Source organism: Lepisosteus oculatus, chromosome 9 (assembly GCF_040954835.1).
Source record: "Lepisosteus oculatus isolate fLepOcu1 chromosome 9, fLepOcu1.hap2, whole genome shotgun sequence".
Lineage (NCBI taxonomy): Eukaryota > Metazoa > Chordata > Actinopteri > Semionotiformes > Lepisosteidae > Lepisosteus > Lepisosteus oculatus.
The window spans coordinates 37,630,938-37,655,440 of NC_090704.1; the positions used below are offsets into that span (position 1 = coordinate 37,630,938).

At 34.9% G+C, this 24,503-nt stretch overlaps 1 protein-coding gene and 1 non-coding gene across 2 annotated transcripts; both read left to right on the forward strand.

The window, feature by feature from the left end:
- The first annotated feature begins 589 nt into the window (after positions 1–589).
- trnam-cau (transfer RNA methionine (anticodon CAU)) lies at positions 590–661 on the forward strand. Its single transcript has one exon. It is a non-coding gene; the product is annotated as a tRNA-Met (tRNA).
- An 827-nt stretch (positions 662–1,488) lies between these two features.
- elac2 (elaC ribonuclease Z 2) lies at positions 1,489–24,093 on the forward strand. The gene is made up of 24 exons (XM_015356713.2): positions 1,489–2,050; positions 2,284–2,334; positions 2,424–2,494; positions 4,300–4,364; positions 5,462–5,519; positions 5,938–6,006; positions 6,392–6,550; positions 7,337–7,392; positions 7,583–7,641; positions 7,733–7,805; positions 8,571–8,683; positions 10,766–10,864; positions 11,760–11,898; positions 12,754–12,839; positions 13,697–13,818; positions 14,759–14,855; positions 15,600–15,738; positions 16,398–16,436; positions 17,886–17,995; positions 18,850–18,949; positions 19,265–19,385; positions 20,475–20,553; positions 21,392–21,536; positions 23,259–24,093. Exons 1-24 carry the CDS (start codon positions 1,698–1,700, stop codon positions 23,550–23,552), a joined length of 2,697 nt encoding a protein of 898 aa, XP_015212199.2. The 5' UTR covers positions 1,489–1,697; the 3' UTR covers positions 23,553–24,093.
- The last annotated feature ends 410 nt before the right edge of the window (positions 24,094–24,503 follow it).

Genomic DNA, 24,503 nt, shown 5'->3' on the forward strand with positions numbered 1-24,503 from the left:
AAGAAATGTTGCGTTTTACCTAACATTATACATAGTTGCACCTTACTTAGACCGTACTTTCGCACATGATCTGAACTTGCCGTGTATTTTGCATATACTATAAAAAATATCTATCGTTTGTACATTTGCACTGTACTATAAAATGTGAAAGTACTGTACTTGTGTCTTATATATACTGTAATGTCTACATGTTCCGCGCATCTGTACTGTACTGTGAACACATACTGTGACTGTGTTTTTGTGTCTCCCCATCTTTTTTATATTGTCCAATGTAATTATGTCAGTAATGTTAATGCTACTTTTGCATCTGTGTGATTTTTGTGTTGGGCAGGTTCCGAATGTGCCAACACAAATTCCTGTACCTGACACGTACTGGCGAATAAAAGTGATTCTGTTTCTGAGTTAATCGTATCATAATTAGATATTTTAAATAAAACCTATCGATTAAGGTAAAGGCTTAAATAGGTAACTCGTGAACTGAAAATGTTACGCAATGACGATTTATTTATTTAAAAAAAATTATCATTGATGTGATTCAAAACTGTAAAGAAAAGTCATAATCAAAGATTAAAGCAAAAAAACCTCACCGAGCAGAGTGGCGCAGCGGAAGCGTGCTGGGCCCATAACCCAGAGGTCGATGGATCGAAACCATCCTCTGCTAGCTCTTTTTTTTTCTTCCCCCACACAGAAAAATAAAAATAAATTTCGCTATTAACAGATGTTAGAATAAATGACATCGTCTTCTGAATTATGAATTTCGGCAGTGAATTTAATACATACACTGACTGTGAGATTGTGCTACCTAAAACAGATAAAAACATAAATGGTAATGTTCACTTATATTTGGTGTTTGGATATATCACACCTTTTTGTGCAGTTTGATCTACAGTAGGTTATCCTACAGAAAAAGTTAAGTAGTTAAGAAAATTACCAAAATATCAAAAGTGGAGCTTTTAGCTTACATAAAATAGCAATATTTTCACATTTTAATGCAAATTACAAGAAGTGGTATAATTTCTCATTGGGGGTTTAGTAATATAATAGTAATTATATGTTTGTTTTACAACTATGGTAGTTAAGCATTAATACAAATTTCTACTATTTGTCTTTTATGTCATGAAAATGTCAAACACGGGTACTATTCAAAATGCACAAATGTAATTGCGAAAACAAGTTCTGTCTACTGTACTGAGCCGTTATCTTTTCTAAGCTTCAATTGTGTTTGTAAGCAATCAAAAACACTCATATTGCACATCAATATTTCCCCTAAATATTGATCTCTGTTGATTTTAAATGATTACACAAAAAACTCAAGATTAAACAATATATAACTTTTATTACACCTTCCTTCCTGTTTGCTTCTTTTTCGAAACAAGGTTTCTTACGTAGACAATAGGACTGCTCGGTTACACAAACTGCCGTACAGCTCACCGACAATTTTACTGTCTTCACGCGTTTATGATGAAGTCTGATGTCATCATAAAGCGCCGGAAAAGTGGTGAGAGTGGACCATGTGACAGTATGCTCTATTGCAGTTTAAGCCTTGTGACTAGAAGCAAAAAAGGTATTAAGTTAATGAAACCCTGAAAACGGAGTTTGCGGTACAAAGAAGAGAGGAAATCTTGAGGGAGGAAGTCAAATTTGACCTGGCCCAAGTGACGTTCAGTGTAATATCTTTAGTAGTTTACGTCATCTGAATGTTTATTTTAAAGAGATTTCTATTCTTCAATTGTACATCTTCTGTGCTCCTTCGAATTCCTTACCCTGTTGGCAATAAAAAAACGTGCTTTTACAGTGTATGGAGTAAAAACTCTGATTTAATCCAGCCTTGGTGCCAAATCAGATCAAGTATGTCATTGAATACGGCAGCAACCGAGAGAAGGGGTTCGAAAAAAGCTAATCAACGCAAAGACATTTTGAGGCACATAAAGTCTAGAGAACAGAGGAAAAACGCGGACCTCCACGGACCTGCTACTGTTTATGTACAAGTTGTGGGAGCAGGGAGTCGAGACAATGGGGCTACGTTATACGTGTTTTCTGAGTACAACAGGTAAGAAAACTACATTTCTATCTCGAATATGAAATGAGCCTATATTGCAAATTCCACCGACTTTTATTTAACTGTGAACATCTTCATTCCTCTATAGTTCCAGGAGTTTTGCTTTTATCATACATTAAAATGTTTGCTGTTATGACTTAGCGGGTACGAACAGCGAAGGTGGGACAATCGAACATATTTTTGTTTGAAATTCTAAAACATTACCATTTGTTCATTTTTTGTAGGTATCTCTTCAACTGTGGAGAAGGAACACAGCGATTAATGCAGGAACACAAGTAGGTGCCAAATTAATTAGTCCAGGTGTAGTATTTGTCAATTAAATATTGGACTAATTTGGAACTGCTGTACTTTGCTTTTCTTGCAGGCTGAAAGCAGCCCGTTTGGACAACATTTTTCTAACAAGAATGAGTTGGCAGAATGTTGGAGGACTGGCAGGTGAGAAGCTGCTGAGAAAAGTTTACATTCACCAGCTATTACCAGGAGTCCACATGTATTTGAGACTTGTATTTCTCTGGATTCTCTGGTTTCCCCCCACAGTCCAAAGATATATTAGTATGTTAATTGGGAAGATAGGCCCCCCTGATGTGTCTGTGTGCCTTGTGATAGACTGGAATGTTGCTTTCCAGGAGAGGTTCTGGCTCTCCTTCAACCCTGAATTGGAAAAAGCAGTTCGAAAATGGGTAAATGCATAGCAAACAATTAAAAAAAGGAGAAAAAATCGTTTCCACTTTTAAATAAAAAAATAGTTGAAAATAAAAACTTCTCAGGAAAAAGTTTTAGTCCCCTTGGATTTATAGGGTTAGGGATAGGCTTTCAACTTTGAATTTGTACTTAAGTCATTTTAGGTATTGTGTGCTGAAAATCTTTATAAGACTTTGGTAATACTTTGTAAAAACTGAAATAATGTCTTTAATTTTTGAAGGGGCAATATAATACGCTATGTTTACAGAATGCTGCTTATTAATAATACTGCATTCATGTAGTTTTAAAAAAAAGTTAAATGAAAATGACATGTTGTTGTTGTCATGCTGTTTGTGTACTATTTGTTTTGGTGTGGAGGTTACTGCTGCAGCCTCACAATTCTTGGGTTTAGCGCTGGATTTTGGACTGGGGTGTGGAATTTGCCTCTTTCTCCCTAACCATTTGGGCTTTTGATTGGTGTTGTGGTTCCTTCTCACCTCCCAAAGACATGCTATTTGTTATATTGGTGTCTCTGAATTGTGTCTGTGTGCCAAGGGAAGGAGTGGTGTTCTGTCCAGGGTGTTATCTCTATTTCATGATAGGCTTCAGGTTGCTGTGGCTCTGGCCAGGATTAAGTGGATTTATGAAAATGGATAAATGGAAAAATACAAGGCTGCTCACATATCAGATGATATAAATTGTTTTATCTTGTTCCTAGCTTGTTTATTATCTCATGCAACCTTTTTCTGGAAGGATTCCAGGGAGTCAGCTTCAACCACAGTTGAAGGGAGTATTACAGGCATACACAGTTTTCTGTAAAGAAAGGTCTTGTTTTCAGTCCTTTGAAATTAGTTTACTTGGGGCCTCCTGTAAAAGAGCATAGATTTACATTTGATGCACAAATGACTGTACAGTAAAATTAAATCTGTGCATTTTCTAACCACATTATCTTACACAGAGTTGCAGGTCTCCTGGCAAATAATGAGATAAAAGCAGAATAAACTTCGGACAGGATGCCAGGCCATTGCAGGGCACACTCAGACACAAACACACACACACACTCAACCAAGGCCAGTTTTCCCAGAAGCCAGTGAACCTACCAGTATGTCTTTGGACTGTGGGAAAAAAACCAAAGCACCCGCAGACAACCCATGTAAACACGGGGAGAACATACTCCATGCAGATAGCACCCCAGGAATGAAGCCCTGGATTCAATTGCTGCAAGGAAGCAATGGAAGCCACTGCACCACCAGGCCACTCATAAACTTATTCTGTATTATTATATTTAATTGCTGGACAAATTGATTGACCTCAAAACGCACCAGCAGCAAACCCTGGAAAAAACAACAGAAAAGGGAGTGCATCTTATGATTTTATTTCTGTACTTTTATGGTTTTGAGTACAAATCACAAGTGTGCCACTGCTTTTGTGCCCTTAAACAAGATATGTTTCTCAGTAAACTCTCAGGTGTATAAACTGATAGAAATATCAGTTGCTTTGGATAAATATGTCAAAAATAACAACATTGTTTATTGAGCCTTTGTTTTTTTTGTGTGTAGGGATGATATTAACACTGAAAGATACTGGGGTCCCTCAGTGTGTGCTTTCTGGACCGCCGCAGTTGGTGAGTAAAGCTTTTCACAGTTGAGAATGTTGTAGAATTCTTACAATTAACAATTCATTCTATTTATCTGGTCAGCAATACTCTTTTTTTTCTTACAAAATATAAGTGTATGCATTATTTTGCTGTTAGTTATGAATGTTTTGCCAAGCCTGAATGTTTCTCTTTTCTCATATTACTCCAACCCTCCACTGGCAATGGACACATCTGATTGAAAACTGTAGTTCTCACTTTCCATTCTGTTCCTTGTTATCTTCTGTCTCTTCCCTCCCTGCACTCTTCTCGCCTTCCCTGCTCCTCCATCTCCATCAGACTTTGCTTTTCCTCTTCATTCTCCCTCTTTCACAGTCAGTTCACTCTCCACTTTGTTCCTGCCTGCTTTAATGAACTGCTTGGATTCTGACCACATTTTAGAACTTGCTCAAGACTCATGTTTAGATAGATCCAATGATCTCTCAACTGCATTCCTCAAGTAAATATTAATATTCAAATTGTTCGTTCTCAAACTGATAATATGCTGCCTGACTATAAAGATGGAATATATACCAAGCGGGTGTCTACATTATTCTTACAAATCCACCCTTAGTTTGCTCTTCCACCTAGTTAGACTTAATTTTTTTGCTATCTGTATTTGCTATTTGTTATCTTACATGCTTGATTGTTGCTAGTACAGTATAATTTTCATTTATATTGTGTATCAGGCACCGTGTATCAGAATATTTGCTAAGCAAAAACTAATTTGTACTGCATGTCTCAGTTTGCAAATGTCTTAGTTATTTATACCTACTGTAGGTCTCTCACAATTAAACAAACCCTTTTTTAAAATTTGGTACCTTTAGTTATTATGTGTAAAAAGCCCAGTTTGGGTTTTAATGCTCAGTGCTTTAATACAATCTACATATCTGATACATAGTAGTTGAAGCTCTTTGATGTGCCTTCTCTTAGAGTTCTATACCACAGTATCATAAAAGAATTGTTTTTCGCATCATTTGGCGCCATCTAGTGGAGTTGTGTTGCTACTACAAATCGTTAATGAATTATTCTCTGATATACAGCATACTTTGCTTTTGCTGACTATTTCAATTTTCATCATATTTAAGGAGAAATATGTGAATGCCATTCGTGTATTTTCTGGACCATTGGAAGAAATCAAATTAGGTACAGTGCATATTTTCTTAAACATAAAATTATGTTTTATTTATATGTTTTGTGTTTGTGTAAACCATGCTTCCTCTTTTCTGTTCCCACTGAGATTCTCTTCTCTATTCAAGACTATGAAGATTTAATGATTTTAGTCTATTAACAAAGTGCTGGAAATACTTCTGTTTGCTCTTCTCTGAACTGATTCCAGAGCTTTTTTGTTACGCCATGACCTAAATAGTATACAGTTTTCTCTCTTATTCTTTTATTTAAAATCTACTTAACTCTCTTAGAGACAAATTAAGTATATTTATGTTGGTGCAGATTTTAAGTTTTAAGTCTTCATTATGGTTTTGCAAATTATGGATTGCTAGTACAGTACATTTAAATATACATAAATAAAATTGTTCTACAATTAAACTTTTTGTATTCCCAGCTGTACGACCCTACACAGAACCAGAATACTCTGATGAAACAATGACTGTTCATCAGGTACCTATATTTGGTAAGTATGAGTCGCAAGTCATAAAATTAGTATTAAAGACATTTTTGTCTGATTTTTTTTGTTGTGTATGGTTCTGCTTGATCCACTCTACTGTTTCCTGAGGTTTTTCTGCTGTACCTAGAATTATAATAGGAATGAGTTTAATAAAATTTCTAAATTTCTAACCATTCCACATTCTCACACATTTAAAAATGTATAGCTATGTGGCATCTCAGTTCTTCTGTACTTTGTGCGGCTCTCTGTATGAAGGGGACATGTTTGACATTTGAACAAGTAAGGGTTTATTCCATGCTGAAAAGAAGAGAAAAGAAACAACATTTCAGCTGTTGAGCCTTCTTTAGGTGTGACAGATGTTTGACATGTTTTTTTAAAAACTTCCATAAAGCCAAACTAAAGCCAGACAAAAGGAAGCATTCCCCCAGTCCGGAGAGAGGCAGCCCCAGTTGCTCTTCTCCGCCATGCCCTCCGCGGGCTGAATGCTGGAAACCGGGTGGCTTGGAGGAAATCCCGACTGAGCGAATGATGGGGAGGAGTCGCAGTCCAGGTGAACTGCCCTGAGAGTCATTAGCACATGTCAGTTTATTAAAGGGGTGCAGAAATCCTAATTTCTCAGACTGGTTATTAGATCTTGGTTACAAAATAAATTGATGTTCTAGTAAAATTTGACAAATTTCGAATTAAGCACAAAATCGTGAACTTTGTGAAAGCACTCTTAAGTTGCTGTATTGTTGCAAACCCCTGGCCACTGGCGAGAGCAAGATTTCCCACGAATTGCGACATGATGCGAGTATATGATAACAAGTAAGGCCACAGAAATGTTCCAAGATCATCTACATGCAGAATTAACAAGTATGAAGTATTTATCTGCAAAATATATCTTGCAGTTGAGAAGAGTATTTCTGTTGGATTAAAAGAGATGTAGCCTAATTACATTGTAAACAAGCAGGCTTGTGAATACATTACAGAACATGGCACTGTGCATACCTGGAAATTGTCTATTTTGTGATGTGAATTGAAGGTTTTACATGGTACTGTGTAGATTTTGTTTTTATTGTAGTCAGAAATGCTCTCATCTTTCTAACTTGTTGCAGTTCCTCTTTAAAGAACAATGCTTTGAAAAGGTGTTAAGCAGTCTGTGCCTTGTTAACTGTTTGCTCAAAAGTTAAACTCTAGTGTCTTCTTCACCTAAACCTTATCCCAACTGTATTGGCATTGCAGCAGATCTGCTGAAGGTGGGGAGGATAAATACCCTGCTGCTTTTACTGTGAGTGATTTAGAAGTTTTTGAAATTGGTATTAAGTGGTTTTACTCAGTGCCTTGTGTCATGCAGGTGGAAGTCCCAAAACAACAAGAGATCCTTCTTTGGTTGTTGCTTTTGTTTGTAAGGTAAGGGTGAAAAAATCTCCAATGAAAATTAAAGATTTTGTAATCCTTAAAATTTAAATTGCTCTGCAGGGAAGATATCTTATTTGCTACCAGGTAATTGCAGGAGTCATTGCTCCTAATGACTGTTTTTCATATTTAAAAGGATTTGTCTTAATCTTTCTTAATCTTTAGTTAATATTTCTATTTGCAGCTTCATCCAAAAAAGGGGAATTTCCTGGTGTTTAAAGCCAAAGAACTTGGATTACCAGTGTAAGTGGCTTATAAGGTTTATATTTCTGCCCCTTTCTTAACTTTATCAAAGCCTAGATGTGATGTTTTTTCTACCTTCCACTTTTTTTAGAGGTACAGCAGCTATAGGCCCCATCATCGCAGCCCTTAAGGATGGGAAAAGTGTAAACTATGAAGGGAAAGAGGTACTTACAGATTTACATAAATATTATTGAAGTACTGAAGCTTTCAAACTTAATCATCTTTTGTTTTCTTGTGCATGGAAATTCTCCTGCAAAGGGCTCCTCAGCAGATCAGCCAGGTTGCTGTCTCAGAGTGCAACAGTTCACAGTTGAACTCTGTGGCCCAGACATTTCTAATTTAAACCCTGTTCTTATCACTACCTGATTGTGACTGACATTTCCCAAAGTTGTGATGCACAGTTGAATGAGTGTCACTGGGATTGGTTTGGTATTAGCAGGCCGGAGCTCTGTTGGCTTTTGGTGCAACAGTGACTCTTGTGAATTGTTGGATGCCTGTGGTGATGTAATTGAGAGATATGCCACTACTGTAGTAATGGCAGTTCTTACTATCCTGTCAGGCGCTATGGAATCTATAACATGTCAGTGGATGAATGACGCTGGTGTTATATGTGTCAGAGGACATATCTCATTCATTGCCAAGCAGTTACAGGACTCATTAGCAGAGAGCTGAGTGTTAAAATAATTTGTCAATCTAAATTGGAGGGATATACAAAAATTGCTGCATGATGTCAGTAGTTGGTTTTGAAAGAAATGAGAACTAGATGTGAATTCTATTCAGAATTTGTTATACATATTTTTAAATGTATAATTCAGTTCTGAAATGTATAATTGATTTTTTTATCTGCTTTTCTGACTCAGCTGAAAGTGAAAGAATCTCAAAATGCTTTCACTGTTGGTTTTTCACTTTTTCCTTGCTATGTAATATAGATTAAGCCTGACGAGGTGTGCACTCCTAGAGACCCTGGTCCAGTCTTCATTGTGGTAGAGTGTCCATCTGAAGAATTTATTGATCCAATCAGTACCAATCCACAACTGAACAGGTAACATCTGAGGATGTGGTTCTTCCTCTTTTTTCTGATTTTTTTTTTTACTGTTTTCCAGCATGTGCGATTCACCAAATTACAGGTGAAGTGAATATTTCAGTAAGACAAACCAGGTGCATTTGCTGGCAGTCATGTTTTCAGTGAAATTGCAAAAGAATGAAGCCTGTTTTAAGTTATGTTGGCAACTCATTTAACAAGCTGGCTCTACAGTGATGCATTTGTAAGTGCAGAGGACCGTTATTTAATCAAATATTTTATTCCCAGGGAGGTAGTTGGTTGTTTTAGTGATTTACAGTTCATGAGGCATTCTACCCTTCAGTGAGAGTCTGAACATTACATTTTAGACATGGATTTCTGTGGTGGGGATCAATATTTCAAAGATTTTTTTTAGACCATGAGGAGAAACACCAGCAAGGCTTAATATGTAAATTATTACTGAAGGTGAGTAATGTAAGGGCTTCCAAATTTATTCATACTCACAATGAAATTAGAACAATAATATATGTGTATATGAGCTTTACAGATTGACTTGCTATAAAACATTCTAGAAATAGTATATTGCAGCATTAGTAGCATTGCACAGATGAAAGTATTTTTTTCCTCGATAATTGAAGTTTACAATTCACGAGGGTCACATTTATTCACATTTAATATCATTTTGTAAATACTCTTCTGGTATGGATTTCACTGTTAAAGTGACTCCTGTAATGTGCTCTGAATGTATGCCCTTATTAGTAGGAATTTCTGACTATTCCTTCAGGCAGAATTTGCTCTAGGTCCCTCAAACCCTTTGGTTTCTGTTTGGCAACTGTTTTCTTGTGTTTTAGCCACATATATTAAATTGGATTGAGATCTGAAGATTGAGGGAAGTCAGGAACATTCATTCATTTCTATACATTTAGATATGTCTTTTGTTAAATTCAATGTTAAACTTAAGGCAGTTGTCAAGAATGTTAATTTCTGGTCAAATGTGAGCTTCTTGGGAACAAGGAAACCTGTTTTTTAGCCAAAATGTCTTGGTACTTGTTGGAGTTAATGATTCTCTGTTTTAACAGGGAATGTTGGACACATAGATGCAAAACCATACCAAAATATATTAGCCCATAGGTTCCACCACCATATTCCTTTGGGGACACAAATGTTATCTCAACATGATCTTCACCTTTTTATGCTAAATGATGATGCTGATGAGCACGTCCAAAAGCTTAGTGTTGTTTCATCTGACCTTAAGACATACTTCCAATTATACTATATAGAAGCAGTTGGCAAATTTCACCTACAGATGCCAGTTTGTGTTGGAGATCTCCAGCTGTTTCCTTTGCATTTATGGTTTCCTTCTGAATCACTTGTCTCACAGCCTGAGGTAGCAAGATATACACTTGAATCTTCCTAGATATGCTGCCACTACATCAGTTGCTTTGAATTTATTACTAATGTATGCAAAATGGTATACAGAAAATTGTATACTTTTTGTGTTTACCTTTGCAATCGTCCTCAAACTTGTGTAGGTCAATAACCATTTTCTTTCTTCAGAAAGCTTCACTATGATGGTACATGCTGCTGATGGTACATGGGAAACCTTTGGAGACAGATGTGTAGTTCTGGAGTTCTCAGTCGCACTTCCAAAGAGCAAAATGCAGATATTTTAAGAAAATATTTTTCTGAACGCAGACATTAGTTCAGAACTCATTCCGTTGCATTTTTATACATATTTCATTGGTGGCTTGAATAAATCTGTAGAACATTATACACTGTATACATTTTTATACCCTTAAAATTAAAGCTGTGAAAGATGTTGTCCAGTATCAGACAAGTGTATTATAATCTGCACCTCATACATATGTTCAGAAATATAATTGTTTCCAGCCCCCCGAAGAGTTTTCTTAATATTAGTTCTAAATTAATATGAATTCTTATGAATCCATTGTGGTATTTTTCCAAAGGTGACAAGTATCATATCCCTACTTACTGTAGATATAATCACATTTTTCTTAAATGTTTTAATCAAAACTGCTGTGGGCTGATATAAATTATGGTAAAAATTAATTGGTATGAAGGAGTAATCATGTTTATTTTCAGGTATCAGTGCAATGGAACAGAAGGCTCTCCATCATTGGTAGTTCATATTACTCCAGAATCTGTTTTGGATACAGACACCTATAAGACATGGATGGAAAGGTACAGTAAGCAGAACTAGCCCATTACATTTACTGTGTAGTTTTAGTTCAAAGTGTTAGAAACTAGAGTAGCTTTATGTTTTGACAGAGACCTGGAATTTAGTAATGATAAAGGAGTTTTTTTCCTTAGTCCTTAAAGTTGAATTTTAGGAGCAGTTTCAGGTGATATGTTTAAAAATCATTAAAAAACACATTTAGGAAAAGAGTAACTTTTGTACAACTAATTGGGTAGCTGCGTCAGCATGCATAGTCTGCAAAGGAACAAGTAATAGGTTTATTCCATGCTGAAAAGAGAAGAGAGGAAACAATGTTTCGGCTGTGAAGTCTTCTTTAGGTCACTAATTATACTTGTTACTTTGGTCATATTGATATGCAAATTATATCAGCTACGGTATCTTTGCTAGTTCTAGATATGACTTTTCAGAGTTCGCCAAACAACCATGTAGTGTAAGATGTGCACCAGGGTGCAGTACAATCTAGGACACATTCCAGGAAGCATTCCAATGCACGACAGCATTATGCACTAGAGAGTGCCTTGACCACGATGCATGAAGTGTGAAGTGTGCTTTATGTTTCATTTATGCTTTATGTGTATGCTCCATTTGTATGTTTTTATTTTCCAAAATCATTGCATACTTTGTGCAGTATTCATGATGGAGTTGTTTAAGTGAGCTAACTGATTTTTAAAAATCCCTGTATATTAAAAGGGCAATACAGTATCATTATTTTTTTTACTTCAACCAGTTATTGCAACCGATCAAACTGTAAAGAAATGCAGGTTTTCTTAAGGATTTAATTATAAAGATTGGTGAAATGTAATAAAAGCCGTGGACATGAAAGCATTTTCTGTGGGGTGTGCAGTAACTTGCAAAATATCTTTTCTTTTGTTTTGTCAGGTTTGGCCCGACAACTGAGCATCTAATTTTAAATGAACAGGTGAACACAGTTCACAACATTCGGAGCCACAAGATTCAGACTCAGCTCAATTTAATTCACCCAGAGATATTTCCAACACTAAAAAATTACACCACAAAGGTATGCTCGTGTGTGTTGCAGGACGTCATTTTGCTAAGAAGTAAAAAAATAATAATAATTACTAGAAATTATTACTTTGTTTTTTAGCAGTATCTCAGCATTGTTAATTTATAATGAATAAATGTTGAATATATCTTGTGAAGCACAGCATGTGACAACTATGCATGTCGTGGTTCATTGCTCTATGACACACTTTTCATGTCACTGTTAATGCTCTTGAATAATTGTGCAACCATCCACAACTTGAAAGCCATTAAATCTGTAAAATGTTTAAACCACCAATTCTGTGTCCTACTAAAGCATCTGTATTTAAGAAATACACTCGATTAGAAATACAGATTTCTCTAATTCTGAGTTTCGGAACATATGCTGTAATGATAATTGTGAAGTGTTTGCTACTGTAGTTGTGCATCTGTAAGTCATGTATTTTCAGATACAGTAAAGGCATTTCCAGTTCACAAATAGCATCCTCATAGACCTAATCTCTATCTTCTTGTTAACTGAACTATTTTTAATTCCTCATGTAAAACCAGGCACAGGTATACAGATTTATAATATTGATTATGCATTGAATACATTTTCAGGTGTGTTCTGTGTATAAAAATATAGATCGGATTTCATTGCTTTCAAGTAGTTAAATATAGATTTCAATTAAGCAAAAGTGTAGTGAAAGAGATTGTTACACCAATATCTGTTTAACATGCCTGCTGTATAATGTTAACTGTACAGTTTATACTGGCTGGGTATTGCTTACAACTGCAAGGCTGCTTCCAAATGTTATAATTATCGAGTCAACAGTTAAAAGGGCTGTTTCACAATGGAAATATCTTTTAACTGCTCAATGATTTTTTGAAGGACAAACAAACTGTGTTACATCTCCCTAATGTCAGAGGGGAGTGTCTGCTTAAATTCCAGCTGAGACCCAAGACAGAGTGGCAAAGGTCAGTTGTTCTACTTAATACTAACATGCACACATTTGCATACTTTATCAACACAAGATAAAATTAAGCATGTAGAGTAAAATAGAAATAGCAAAGTCATTGAAGCTTTTGGATTCATTTTTTTAATCCACATTAAGCACACAAATACATGGGCACAAATACTCTTAAAATGGCACAGATTGGATATTTAGTTTATTGGCCTAAATATTTCAGAATCGCTACATTTAAAGACTTTCAAATGACCACAGCCCCATGGTCATTACAAGAACAGTATCAGTTTCTTGTAGAAAATGTTAACCAGAATTTTTTATTTTATTTGAGCTAATTAGGTCCATTGTGATGTACAGTTGAATCAAAGGAAAGGTTTTTGAACAGATTACTTGCATTGAGATTGTACTTTTCATGTCCCCCCCCCACTTTATCCTAATATCCTCATACTGCTTTTCACTCTGTGGACATTCTACTCATTCTGCTTTCCCATTTGGCTATGGCCCTGATTGCTTCATTTAAAGACATCACAATTCTTTTTGATTCATTCAGGATTTCAAAACTGCAAGATGCTTCATAATCTTAGTTCAAATGGTTTGTATGCTTGACATACATCACAAGACACAAAGCATTATGCATTTTTTCTTTTTTTTATTACTGCATATGTTGCAATCCCAAGATTTTTTCTAATGCAAGACCTGTCTTAACGCCTTTTGTTTGGTTGTGGTAAATCATACATGTCTATCTTTGTAAGTGGTGAATTTAATCAGGTGGCTGTCTTGAATTATTTTTAATTGCACACAGCAGTATTCTCAGTGTGGACCCTCATAGATGCTGAAGATTTGATTTATTCTTGTTTTCTTCCACAGAGACGCAATTCCTTTGTGTGACTACGCAGAGTTTATTAAAGAAGCATCAGAGCTTCCTGGTTTTCTTAAAGAAGTAGAGGAATGTAAAAAATCTCTGTCCACAGATGCCTCAGATTTATCTGGTAAGAAACATTCAAAGAAACAACTCTTGATGGACAGTATTCAAATGTGGCATGAAGTTGTAATGTGCTTTTTGACAGACAAATTTATTTTTTAAAAAATTCAAAAGAATCCAGGATTCACATATAAATTTAGCATCTCAGGCAAACTCTCTCCAATGACTTAACTTTGAAATGTTTTCAAATAGATGATTGGAAGCACATTGGGAATTATTTATAATTTGAGAGTTTAATTCATAAGAATATTAAAAAATACTTTATTCATTGAAGCTAAAATTAATTGTTGTAAATGAAACAAGTTACTTAGCTTTAGAAATATTTGTATTTGTTTTTAATATCACTGTGTATAACATTAAGGTAGAAGTAATCTTGCTCTTACATTTTTAACGCTCAGTGTAAATAAACTGCATTGATAGTTCATTGACAACATAAGTAACTCAGATGTTACTGTAATGTATATTAAAAAATATACTGTTGTCAATAAGAAGTAAAATTCCCTTTTGAAGATTTTGTGGATTGCTTTTAAAATCATTGAACGATTTAAATTATTATTGTAACAACTTCAGAAGTCTGATTACAAAGTAATTTACTTGTCACTGTGCATGGCAATGCCTTTGAGAGACTGACATTTGCATTGTTACTATTGCATAGTTAAATTCAAATACAATTTCAGATGAAATTTTTCACATTTTGCACTAAAATTGTTTTATTTTTTCAACTAAGACAAAGTGATTATTTTGTAATAAGGGATTTTGAAAAAGCAGGGCTGTGATATTTTTTAAGGTTTAAGGAAGACTCAGTCTCAAACTGATTAATTTAAATACTAAGAGGTCTGATATGAAAATTAAAGTCTTAATAAATAATGCCACAAGACCATATATTTAGTACAGTGCCTTCAGGTTTGTCTTTATTGTCTTGGTACTTATTGTGGCTTATTTTCCAGGTAGAGCTGAGAGGTACCCAGAGGTAGTCTTTCTGGGCACTGGATCTGCTCTTCCTATGAAGATTAGGAATGTCAGTGCAACTCTGCTGAACATTAGGTAATTACAAAAGTGATTTGTACTCTGCTTTCCCAAAGCCAGGATTTTCATGATAGTTTTTACATTAAGAAAATTTAATTCTTTAAATTAATTTTCACAAAGCTGGATAATGCTAAGAAAAGAGCTATTAATTTATAATTTATAGGACTTTTTAGGCGCTGTCTATAAGATGAAAACTCGTTGGTTAATAATAACTGAATTTAAAAAGACTGATTCGGGTATGGGAAGTCACAAAATAAAATAGCCCTTCTTCACTTAAAGATACACATTAAAGATAATGTAGTTGCTGATTAATTCCACAATTTTCTCAAAAATCTAGTTTTTGGCTCATTAAATACATTTACCATTATTTGAAATAGATTTGCATCTACAAACATACCCAGTTCTTTGCTGATGGAAGTGTTAAATACTAATTTTGAGGTTCAAGACAGCAAAGTGTCCTGTATGCATACAACCTAAAGTGTGTAGGAAAAGTTTTTATTTTGTAAAGTATTATTTTTCCTTTATGAAAAAATGATTAAATGCTCTAGGTATCACAAAAAGAGTCATGGTTCACATGGGTTCGAATCCCAGATTGTACTCTTGAGTAACATCATTCAGACTGCTCTAGTAAGCGAGCATTTGTTCTCAGTTGACTTACCTTGTAAAAGGAAAAACTAAATATGGTACTCAAGGCATATTGAAGTGAGTGACAGAAATTGTTTTTATGTGTTTGAATGTACTGTATATGTTGGTCTTATCTAGCCCTACTCAGTGTGTCCTGCTGGATTGTGGGGAAGGTACTTTTGGACAGCTGTGTCGTCACTATGGCAACAGTGTTGACGAAGTTCTGTGCAACTTATCAACGGTCTTCATTTCACACATGCATGCAGATCACCACACAGTACGTAGACCATCTTTCTCGTCAAGGATAAAGTGACTGGCTCTCTTTGAATGTGAGAGGTTTTACAGTGTTATTTTAATTCGTATTAATTGTGCAATAGAACAACTAAGAACAGTTACTGTAAATGTTTTATTATTCAAAACCTTTTAATTTCTGTTGCTTTGACTTTAACAGTATTGATATGACTCATTAAGTGAAGAAAGTAAAGGTGTGTATATGTAACAGATAATTATAATTAGGCTTTAAGTGCACAAATTAACATAGCAAAACATTTGGCTTTGTAAACTCAGTGTTTAATCTGATTTTGACAAGTTAATTTGGTTATGTTTGGCTAGTGTAGTGGGGGCTCACTCATTTAAAGCTAAGCCTGATACTTATATTAGTACAAAAGAGATGATTATTTAATCAAATGCTTGCTTTTTGTGAATATGTAATTTAAAAGCAACTTAATGCTTCACAGCTGAGCAATTTTTTAGCAAACTATATATATATAATAAATTAAGTACTCAGATGTGTTGGATTGTTAAAACGTTAAAAATAATTTCTTTAATCCTAAACCATTTAAATTAAAAGGCTGTTTTATTACAGCTGTTTTTGCTCCTCTGAAGCACAAAATGTATCAAATTCACTGAAGATTATGTAAATGTTCTGTCTTTCAGGGATTATTGAATTTGCTTTTACAGAGGGAGAGAGCTTTGGTAAGCATACCATATACCTGTCTGGTAAAAAATCCCCAGTATTTTGATAAGGGACTGGTAGAGGAGCAGATTAGGTTAGGTTGCTTTCAGAAGTGAACTGAGACAGACATAATTCTTACTTGTTTTTAAAGGGGAACTGCAATGCTATTTTTATTTTGGGGGTTTAGAAACGATCAGCATTGATGAGTCCATTTCAACCCACAATAAAATAAAAATGTAGACAGTAACAGGTAAACCATTTAGTTCACATCACATAATAGACAAATTTCCAGGTATGTGCAGTGCCATGTGCCGTTATTCAGAGCGAGGCAACAAAACATCCGGTGAAGTGATGTGGCCTTATTACATTGTAAACAAGCAGGCTTGTGAATACATCTCTTTTAATCCAATAGAAATGTTGCTCTTGACTTCAAGATGGCTTTGCAGACAAATACTGCGTACTTATTAACTCTGTATGCAGATCACTTTGGAATATATCTGCTGCACAACCTGTACTTATTTGCTCGCACATCACATTTCATGACTAGTGACTAGTGAGCAGGAAGGGCCACTTCACATCACAATTTGCTTAAATTCTCACTCTCTCCCATGGAAAATCCTGGGGTTTGCGACAAAATGGAGACCACACAGTACTTTCATACTTCGACACAGTTAATGATTTTGTGCTTAGTTCAAAATTAGGAAAATTTTGCGACATGTTTGTTAATTTGTTTTGTTACTGTGATTTAAAAGGTCTGAGAAATTGGGACTGCAGTTTCCCTTTCAATTCTAGTTTTCCTATTCTTGCTTTGTTTTCATAAGTAAGGCAGTTTTATATATCATGAATAAACTTTTATATGTTTTTCCTTTTGTGAAAATACAGCTCAATGTTTACAATCTAATCTAAAATTATATGGCCACTTAAAGTAGAACAAGGCACATACAAACTGTGTATCAACAGTAAATGTCTACAAGTATAAAATTGGTCAAAACTGAATTAATGACTAGCTTAGGCCTCAGGTCTTATTTTTGTTTTAATATATCTTGATTGTTGCATTCATATTTTTCAGGTGATAGTGCTTTTGAGTAATTTCAGTCTTTTTTTGCCATTTTTCAGCTGTCTAATTTTTCTCTGCCTGTTGCTTCTAAACTTTATATTGCCTAAATGTGATCATTATAATAAATTGTTCAGTAGGCTTTAAGCAGTAGTTGGTTAATGCACATTTAGAAGCAAACAGCCTAAAGCCTGAATGTTTGACTGTAATTAATATTTATATAAGCAGATAAAATACAATTTTATGTAAATGGAAACCAGAATGCTGGGCCAGTTTGGAACTTTGTGGTCATTATTCTGCGTAATCTACAAGTATTATTAGGAGCATTAAAGGAAGTATATTCTTTCCCTCTGATGCATTTTTCAAAAACAATATTTAATGAGTGTTCTAAATAAACATCTTTGCTTTCTTTCAGAATTCTGTTGGTAGACCATTTACCCCCATTTATCTGGTGGCTCCCATTCAGATTATGATATGGCTCAACCAATATCACGACCACTGCCAGGAGATTCTCAGCCACATCAAGTAAGCAAAACATTTAGATACTTCAAATGAGTTTCCCTAATTCATTTTTCCCTGTTTATATCCTGCAAGTATTTCCATTTTATGCTTCATTGAATTTTTTCCTCAATGTAATTAGTCTTTAGTTGTACCACCAAAATGTGAAATGACTGGACAAATGTGAATGAAAGGATATCACATGGGGGAGTATTTCTGAATTAGGACATGATTTATGAAAGGATTTGGTTGGATGTGCAATTATCAACACCCACTAAGCTTTGAGAAATATTTTCGCAATGCATATTGGATGGAATTGTTACTTAACATGTCAAATAGTAACCTAAGCCAGGGCTTCCCAATTTTGGTTATTTCTGGCTTCTGGTTTGAATTATGTTTTGTCTGAGCTTTTAGTGAAACCCTTAATTGATAGAATGCATATGAATTATTAATAGCATATAATACTTATACCTATTGGTATTTAGCTGCATTTCATAAGTGTCTTAAAGTCTCCTAAGTTTGAGTTGAAATGGAAGAAAAAATTGTAAGGCTCCAATAAAATAAATTCATAGTTCATTTAAGTGAAAAGCTTGACTGAAACAAAAACCAGTAGGTGTGGATGTCCCCAAGATTGGGTTTGGGAGCCCTTGATATCGTAAAGTGGTGAAAATAGTTTAATAATATAATCTGCTCTCCGTGACAGTGGTGTATAATCTGAAAACAACATTGAACAAAAAGCAATTTAAAACTGTGTTAAAAATATAAGCATCGGGTATCAAAGTGCTTTTCATAAGCTCTGAAACATACAGTATCTGCTGTTTTATGATTCTTACAAGTCTAAAATGCAGTGGAAATACAAGCCTTACCTGTCTTTCCTTCAGCATTATCCCCACGCAGTTACTTGTTGAGGGAGCCGAGGTGACCAAATCCAGAACCAAGTCTTTCATTCATGCCCTGCACAAGATGTCCGATTTGGAGAAGGTATGGATACTTAAGGGAAAATACTGATTAACTGTAGTTAGAACACAATAGGACACAGAATCTGCCAATAAAACATACCTTTTTAACATCGGGTTAGGGCACAATGCAGCATTAGGAATATGCAGTTAATTGGGTAAGTTATATCATGAGAAATATAGACTGTATGTGTAGACCGACCTGCTTTGTATTACTTACCTTCACATTACCAAATGGTAGAAGGAAAATCGTTAATGGAATTGGTAATATTGAGACAGTAAACTGAACAGTTTACTGAGGTAACTGACAACCTTTGTGTTTCTTCTTTTGTGATTTTAGTTCCAGACCTGCATGGTTCATCACTGTAAGAATGCCTTTGCCTGTTCCCTCACACATCTGTCTGGGTGGCAGGTAGTCTTTTCTGGGGACACAATGCCATGTGAAGACCTGGTGCAAATGGGTTTGTATTTCAGCCTCTGTTGTGTATGTGTATCTAGACAAAAAAACATGTAAAGTTGCACTTACATGCAAATACTTTTTTAACCATTATATAATTTTTCTTTTTTATTAAAAATAAGAAATCTTTGATTTATGTTAAACAAGATCACCCAACACCTTGCATAATCATTCTAATAAGAAATGAACTCTCTGAAATTCACTTTAAATTAGTGGCTTTGTTTCAGGCAGCATATTGAACCATGCAGAATATAATATAAAGTGATGTTTCACACTGATCAAAAACTTTGCTAGTATTAATTACAATCTTGTGTATAATCTTAATCTGGAACACTTGGAATACTCTGAAATTTAATTAAATTCATATCGTGCTTTCTGTAGGTTCATTTTCATAAATGTATATTTTTTAAAACATTGTCAAATTCCAAACTATTTTTGAATTATATATGTCTTTCTGCCAAATAACTACAACTTTTTGAGTGGAAATACATTCTCAATCTTTTTGCTTTTTTGAGATCTTTCTGTAATGCAAAAAAACAATCATAAGCCTTAAATATTAATTTAAAAGAATCTATAAGCAAATCTATAAACAATTCCGTACGTTTTACGCAAATCAGTTTTTTATTTTAAAAACTGGTTGAAGAACATGTATTCTAAGATGTAAAAATTAAATCTCTTTACGTGAGTTGTAAACCATACGATTTTGTGCTAAGACTTTATCCACCTTTTCCAGTCTTGCTATTTAGTGTTTCATCAGTCATTCCTTCCTGTCTGAAAATCCTAAATCCTGCTAATCTTTGTTGACAGATGAAGCTTCACTGGTTTTATTTTTTAATTGTCTTCCACTGTTGGATAAACCTGAAGAATTTAATTTCAGTTCATTATGTCTGCTGGCAATTAAGGTCTGGTTAATCCTTACTATAAGCACGGCAATGTAAACAGACTGCTTTTGCTGACTAGCCTGCTTTGTCATTATATGAGGGGGATGAGGCAAAAACTGTTTCTGCAAAAAAGTTGCACTTTTAGAGGGGAGTTGCATCAGTTGTTAGCCACGGTGTCTGTAAAACCTTGGTCTTATTGTTGTATTTCAAAGGAAAGAATGCTACTTTACTTATTCATGAAGCTACACTAGAGGATGGAATGGAAGATGAGGCTGTTGAAAAGAGACACAGGTAAGTAATGTCTACAAAGGTGAAGAAGCTGAAAGTGGACATTTTGAATACTGTACAGATGTAAAATTCTAAAAATATCTGACTTTGTTTCTGTAGCAGTAATTCAAGATGAAGATATTAAAAATGTGGCATTACTTTAGCATGCAGCATTACACTTATTGGACTAATCAAGAAGATTTCTAGTTTGTATTAAAAAACAGTTTTTTAATGTAGTATTAGTTTACTGTAATTATTCCATTGATTCTCTTTCTGCATGTACAGTATTGACATTATTGGCAGACAGAAAAAAGTGGGTTAGTAATGCCAATGATGCATTATAACTAACTGTGTAAAAGTGAAATGTGAACTTATATATATTATGCTGCTACATTATCGTGTCATTGGTTGTCAGGTGACCTATTAGAAAATACCAAACTGATATTGGTATATCAGACTTGTATAAGGGAACACCTACAGACAGAATGCCAAGCAGCGACGTTTTTATAGGGTGACCTCGGGAAAACTAAAATACACAGCCATAAGGCAATAAGTGTTTTATTTGTACAATGTGTAACTCCAAAGATCACAAAAATGCATGTCTCTTTCTGAGCTCTTGCTAAACTACTTCAGTGGTGCTCTGTAATTCTAGTAGGTAGCTGTGTCAGCATGCGTCATCTGCAAAGGAACAGGTAAAGGTTTATTCCATGCTAAAAGGAAAAGAGACTCAACGTTTCTTTTGAAAATCTCTTGAATTTTGGTTGCATAACAAACCCAGACTGTGTAGTGTTATATTTTCATAGTCATGTGTTTTCAGAGTTTCAACTGTTCTAACTATAGAAGCAAAACATTTGTTTTACAGTACTACCTCACAAGCTATTGGGATTGGAATGAAAATGAATGCAGAGTTCATCATGCTGAACCACTTCAGTCAGAGATATGCAAAAATCCCCCTCTTTAGTTCAGATTTCAATGAAAAGGTTGGAATATCTTTTGATCACATGAAGGTGAGTATAGGTTTATAGTGGGGTGATGGCTGTATTGCTGAATCAATGTAGCTGTTTCTCACAGATAACTGTTAATTGAATCTGTATACAAACAGGGATATGTTTTTTTTTAAGTGTAATTGTCATCATTGATCTCATTACAAGCTAAAAACAGGACAGTGAACTTTGTATTCATTGCTGAAGGTGGTTATATATGAGCATGAGAATGACATTTTACAATTTTAAACCTTTACAAGAAGAAGAAAAGATGTGAGTGTGTCTACGTCTGTGTGTGCCCTGTGATGGACTCGCAACCAGTCCAGGGTGTATCCCGCCTTGCACCCTTTCCTTGCTGGGATAGGTTCATGAAGGTGGATAGGTGGATGAAGTAGTTTCAAATTGGATGCATGGCATTCATGTTTAAAAATAATTTTAGTAATATTTTTAATATTATTATCTATATTTGTATTAGATCTTTTAAGAAGGATAATTTGCTTTTAATAAAATAGCACTTTCCCATATTAAATATTAATTTCATGTGCTGTGTGTTCACCGAAAAAAATCACTATTCATTATCTGAAATGTATAGAACAATTCTGCAACTTGTCACTTAGTATTTGGAAAAAATAACAATTCTTTTATTATCTTTAAACAATGTTTACGTCTATTTCGATACTCCCAATAATTTACTGGAGATGTAAACATTAAAAAAAAATGTTGTGCCTTCAAAAACATTCTTTTTGAAACCTAGATTATTTCCTGTGGAATGTGTAGTACTGATCTTCAGTATCTATTTGTTTCTGTTAAAATACATTTGTACAGCTGTAAGAAACAATCCATGTGACACAATCTTGCTCAAGGGTACAATATTAGTGTCCCAACAGGGATTAGAAACCACAACCTTCATGTTGCAAGTTTATAACACTAACTATTAATACATTGTGCAGCAGATTGAGGTCTCTGGCATAAGATAGGAAGTGCAAGTAAAGAATATAGAGTGCACGAACTGAAAGTTTCTAGATCACAAAACTTTATAATAAAAAAACATAAGTTCTATTACCTGCATAATTGGATGACACTGACTTTTTAAAACGTCAAAAATAAAGTCCAACAATAGCCAGAAAATTATTAGGGCATTCAGTGTTATAACTGTCACATTCTCATCTTGCAAGAAAGCATTCCTACACTCTGCTTGTGTGAAATGGTTGTGTCCTTCTGGAATGTTGTCTCATCTACACTTGTTCCCACTGGAAAGGCAGCAAGTGAGGTCCCAGGATCTGATCAAAGCAATACCATGCAGTCTGGTTGCAATCAATCATTACAGGTGGAGTTCAGTAACAACTACTGTAGAAGCTCTTGCCCAGACAGTCGTGTTACCACTTCCTCATGGATTTTGATACAAAATAGTGTCTTATTCTGCATGTCTGGGTCTCCCTCATTAATATTCATCACTGTGGAATACATGAAACCTTCAGTGCTGTTTCCTTCATTTCTTCATTAACATTCACTAACTTAAATCACCTTATTTGCACCCAATCAACTCTCTGTTAAGGTGATTGAGGGCGTATACAAAAAAGTCATTCAAGTGCGTTGTGATCAGTCATGACCGGTCAATTAATAAAATTGGTGCCAAAACATTTAACAGTACAGTACCTATAATCTTAGCAAAAACCATGATCTTGTATCATTATGACTTGATGTAATGATCTAATTGCAGTATAATAATCATTGTGTCCATTTTAGATACGATTTGGTGACTTTGGAGCCATACCGAGACTTGTGCCACCGTTGAAAGCACTCTTTGCAGAGGAGATTGAGGAAATGGTAGAAAGACGGGGAAAACGGGAACTGAAACAGATGAAAGAAGCCAGTTTGGAGTGTCTGCACTCTGGCCAGCTTAACGTCGAAGAGATGGGGGGTCTTGCAGTATCAGGAGAGACAAGCAAAAGAGCACAGAGCTCCCCCGTGGGTGGCAGTAAACGAGAGCCAGAAGAGGAAAGGCAGGACGTGGGAAGCAAAAGACTGAAAGCTAGCTAAGAAGACAAGGAAAGGTGTTCAGTTTATTTAAAAAGAAAAATGTAAGCTACTATAATTAAGAATTTAATTTTTTAATATCGGATATTTGTGAGCTTGAAGTTCCAAGAACATTTACACATGAAATGATGCTGTATAACTAATAGTAGCAAAAGCTTTGATTTTGTGAAAGTGCTTTTATTGCCGTTAATAAAGTTAATTTATTTTGCCATCTTACTTTTTGTTTAAATCCTCTCCTTTTCTAGTTAAAACCATTTTTTAAAACAGTTTAAAAAAAACTGACATTTATTTAAAGACGAGCAGCATGGCAAGAAAGATTTAACTCTAAATGTAGCTTACATTGCAAATAATGGACTGTATGAATGTGTAAATTATTCAGCAAGATCTTTACAAGAAATGTTTTTGGAGTTAAAAAGTTATTGAGGTGTTAAGCTTGTATATTATGTTAAGAGATGTCAAGACTTCATTTTCACACTGTGTCAACAAAACACTGTTAATGTCTTATGGAAATAAAAATGGGCAAAAAGAAATACACAAAGCTCAACCACGGGTGTCCTAATTTGGTTTGAATACATCTCTACTGCAGATTCATGTGTTGATTTCTGTGGGAACCATGTTTTCAATGTAAGCTTGGATATTAAGAGAGAAAGATTACAAATGAGAGGAGGTCATTTGCCCTATTTTGCTCATTTGGCTGCTAGAGATTTATTTATCAAAGGATCTTTTCCAGCCTCATTTTTTTCAGTATCCCATGCAATCTGATTCAACAGCATGGATGGCAGTTCTACACCACATCAACCATTTATTAAGAAGTGTTTGCATTTCTAGCCTTAAATCCTCTTCTTAGCTTCTTCTTTTGTCATTCAATCTTCGTTTCAGGAAAGGTCCTGAAGTATTCATTTGTGTTGACTGCTTGTGAAGATTTTAAATACTTTAAGTCCCTTCTTAGTTTCT

Bases quoted from the DNA above. Each gene is read 5' to 3' on its own strand.
- elac2 (XM_015356713.2), top strand. From the start codon at position 1,698: ATGTTTATTTTAAAGAGATTTCTATTCTTCAATTGTACATCTTCTGTG. The intron at 2,335-2,423 runs GTAGGTGCCAAA...CTTTTCTTGCAG, and splicing joins CGATTAATGCAGGAACACAA to GCTGAAAGCAGCCCGTTTGG. The intron at 18,950-19,264 runs GTATGGATACTT...TTGTGATTTTAG, and splicing joins AGATGTCCGATTTGGAGAAG to TTCCAGACCTGCATGGTTCA.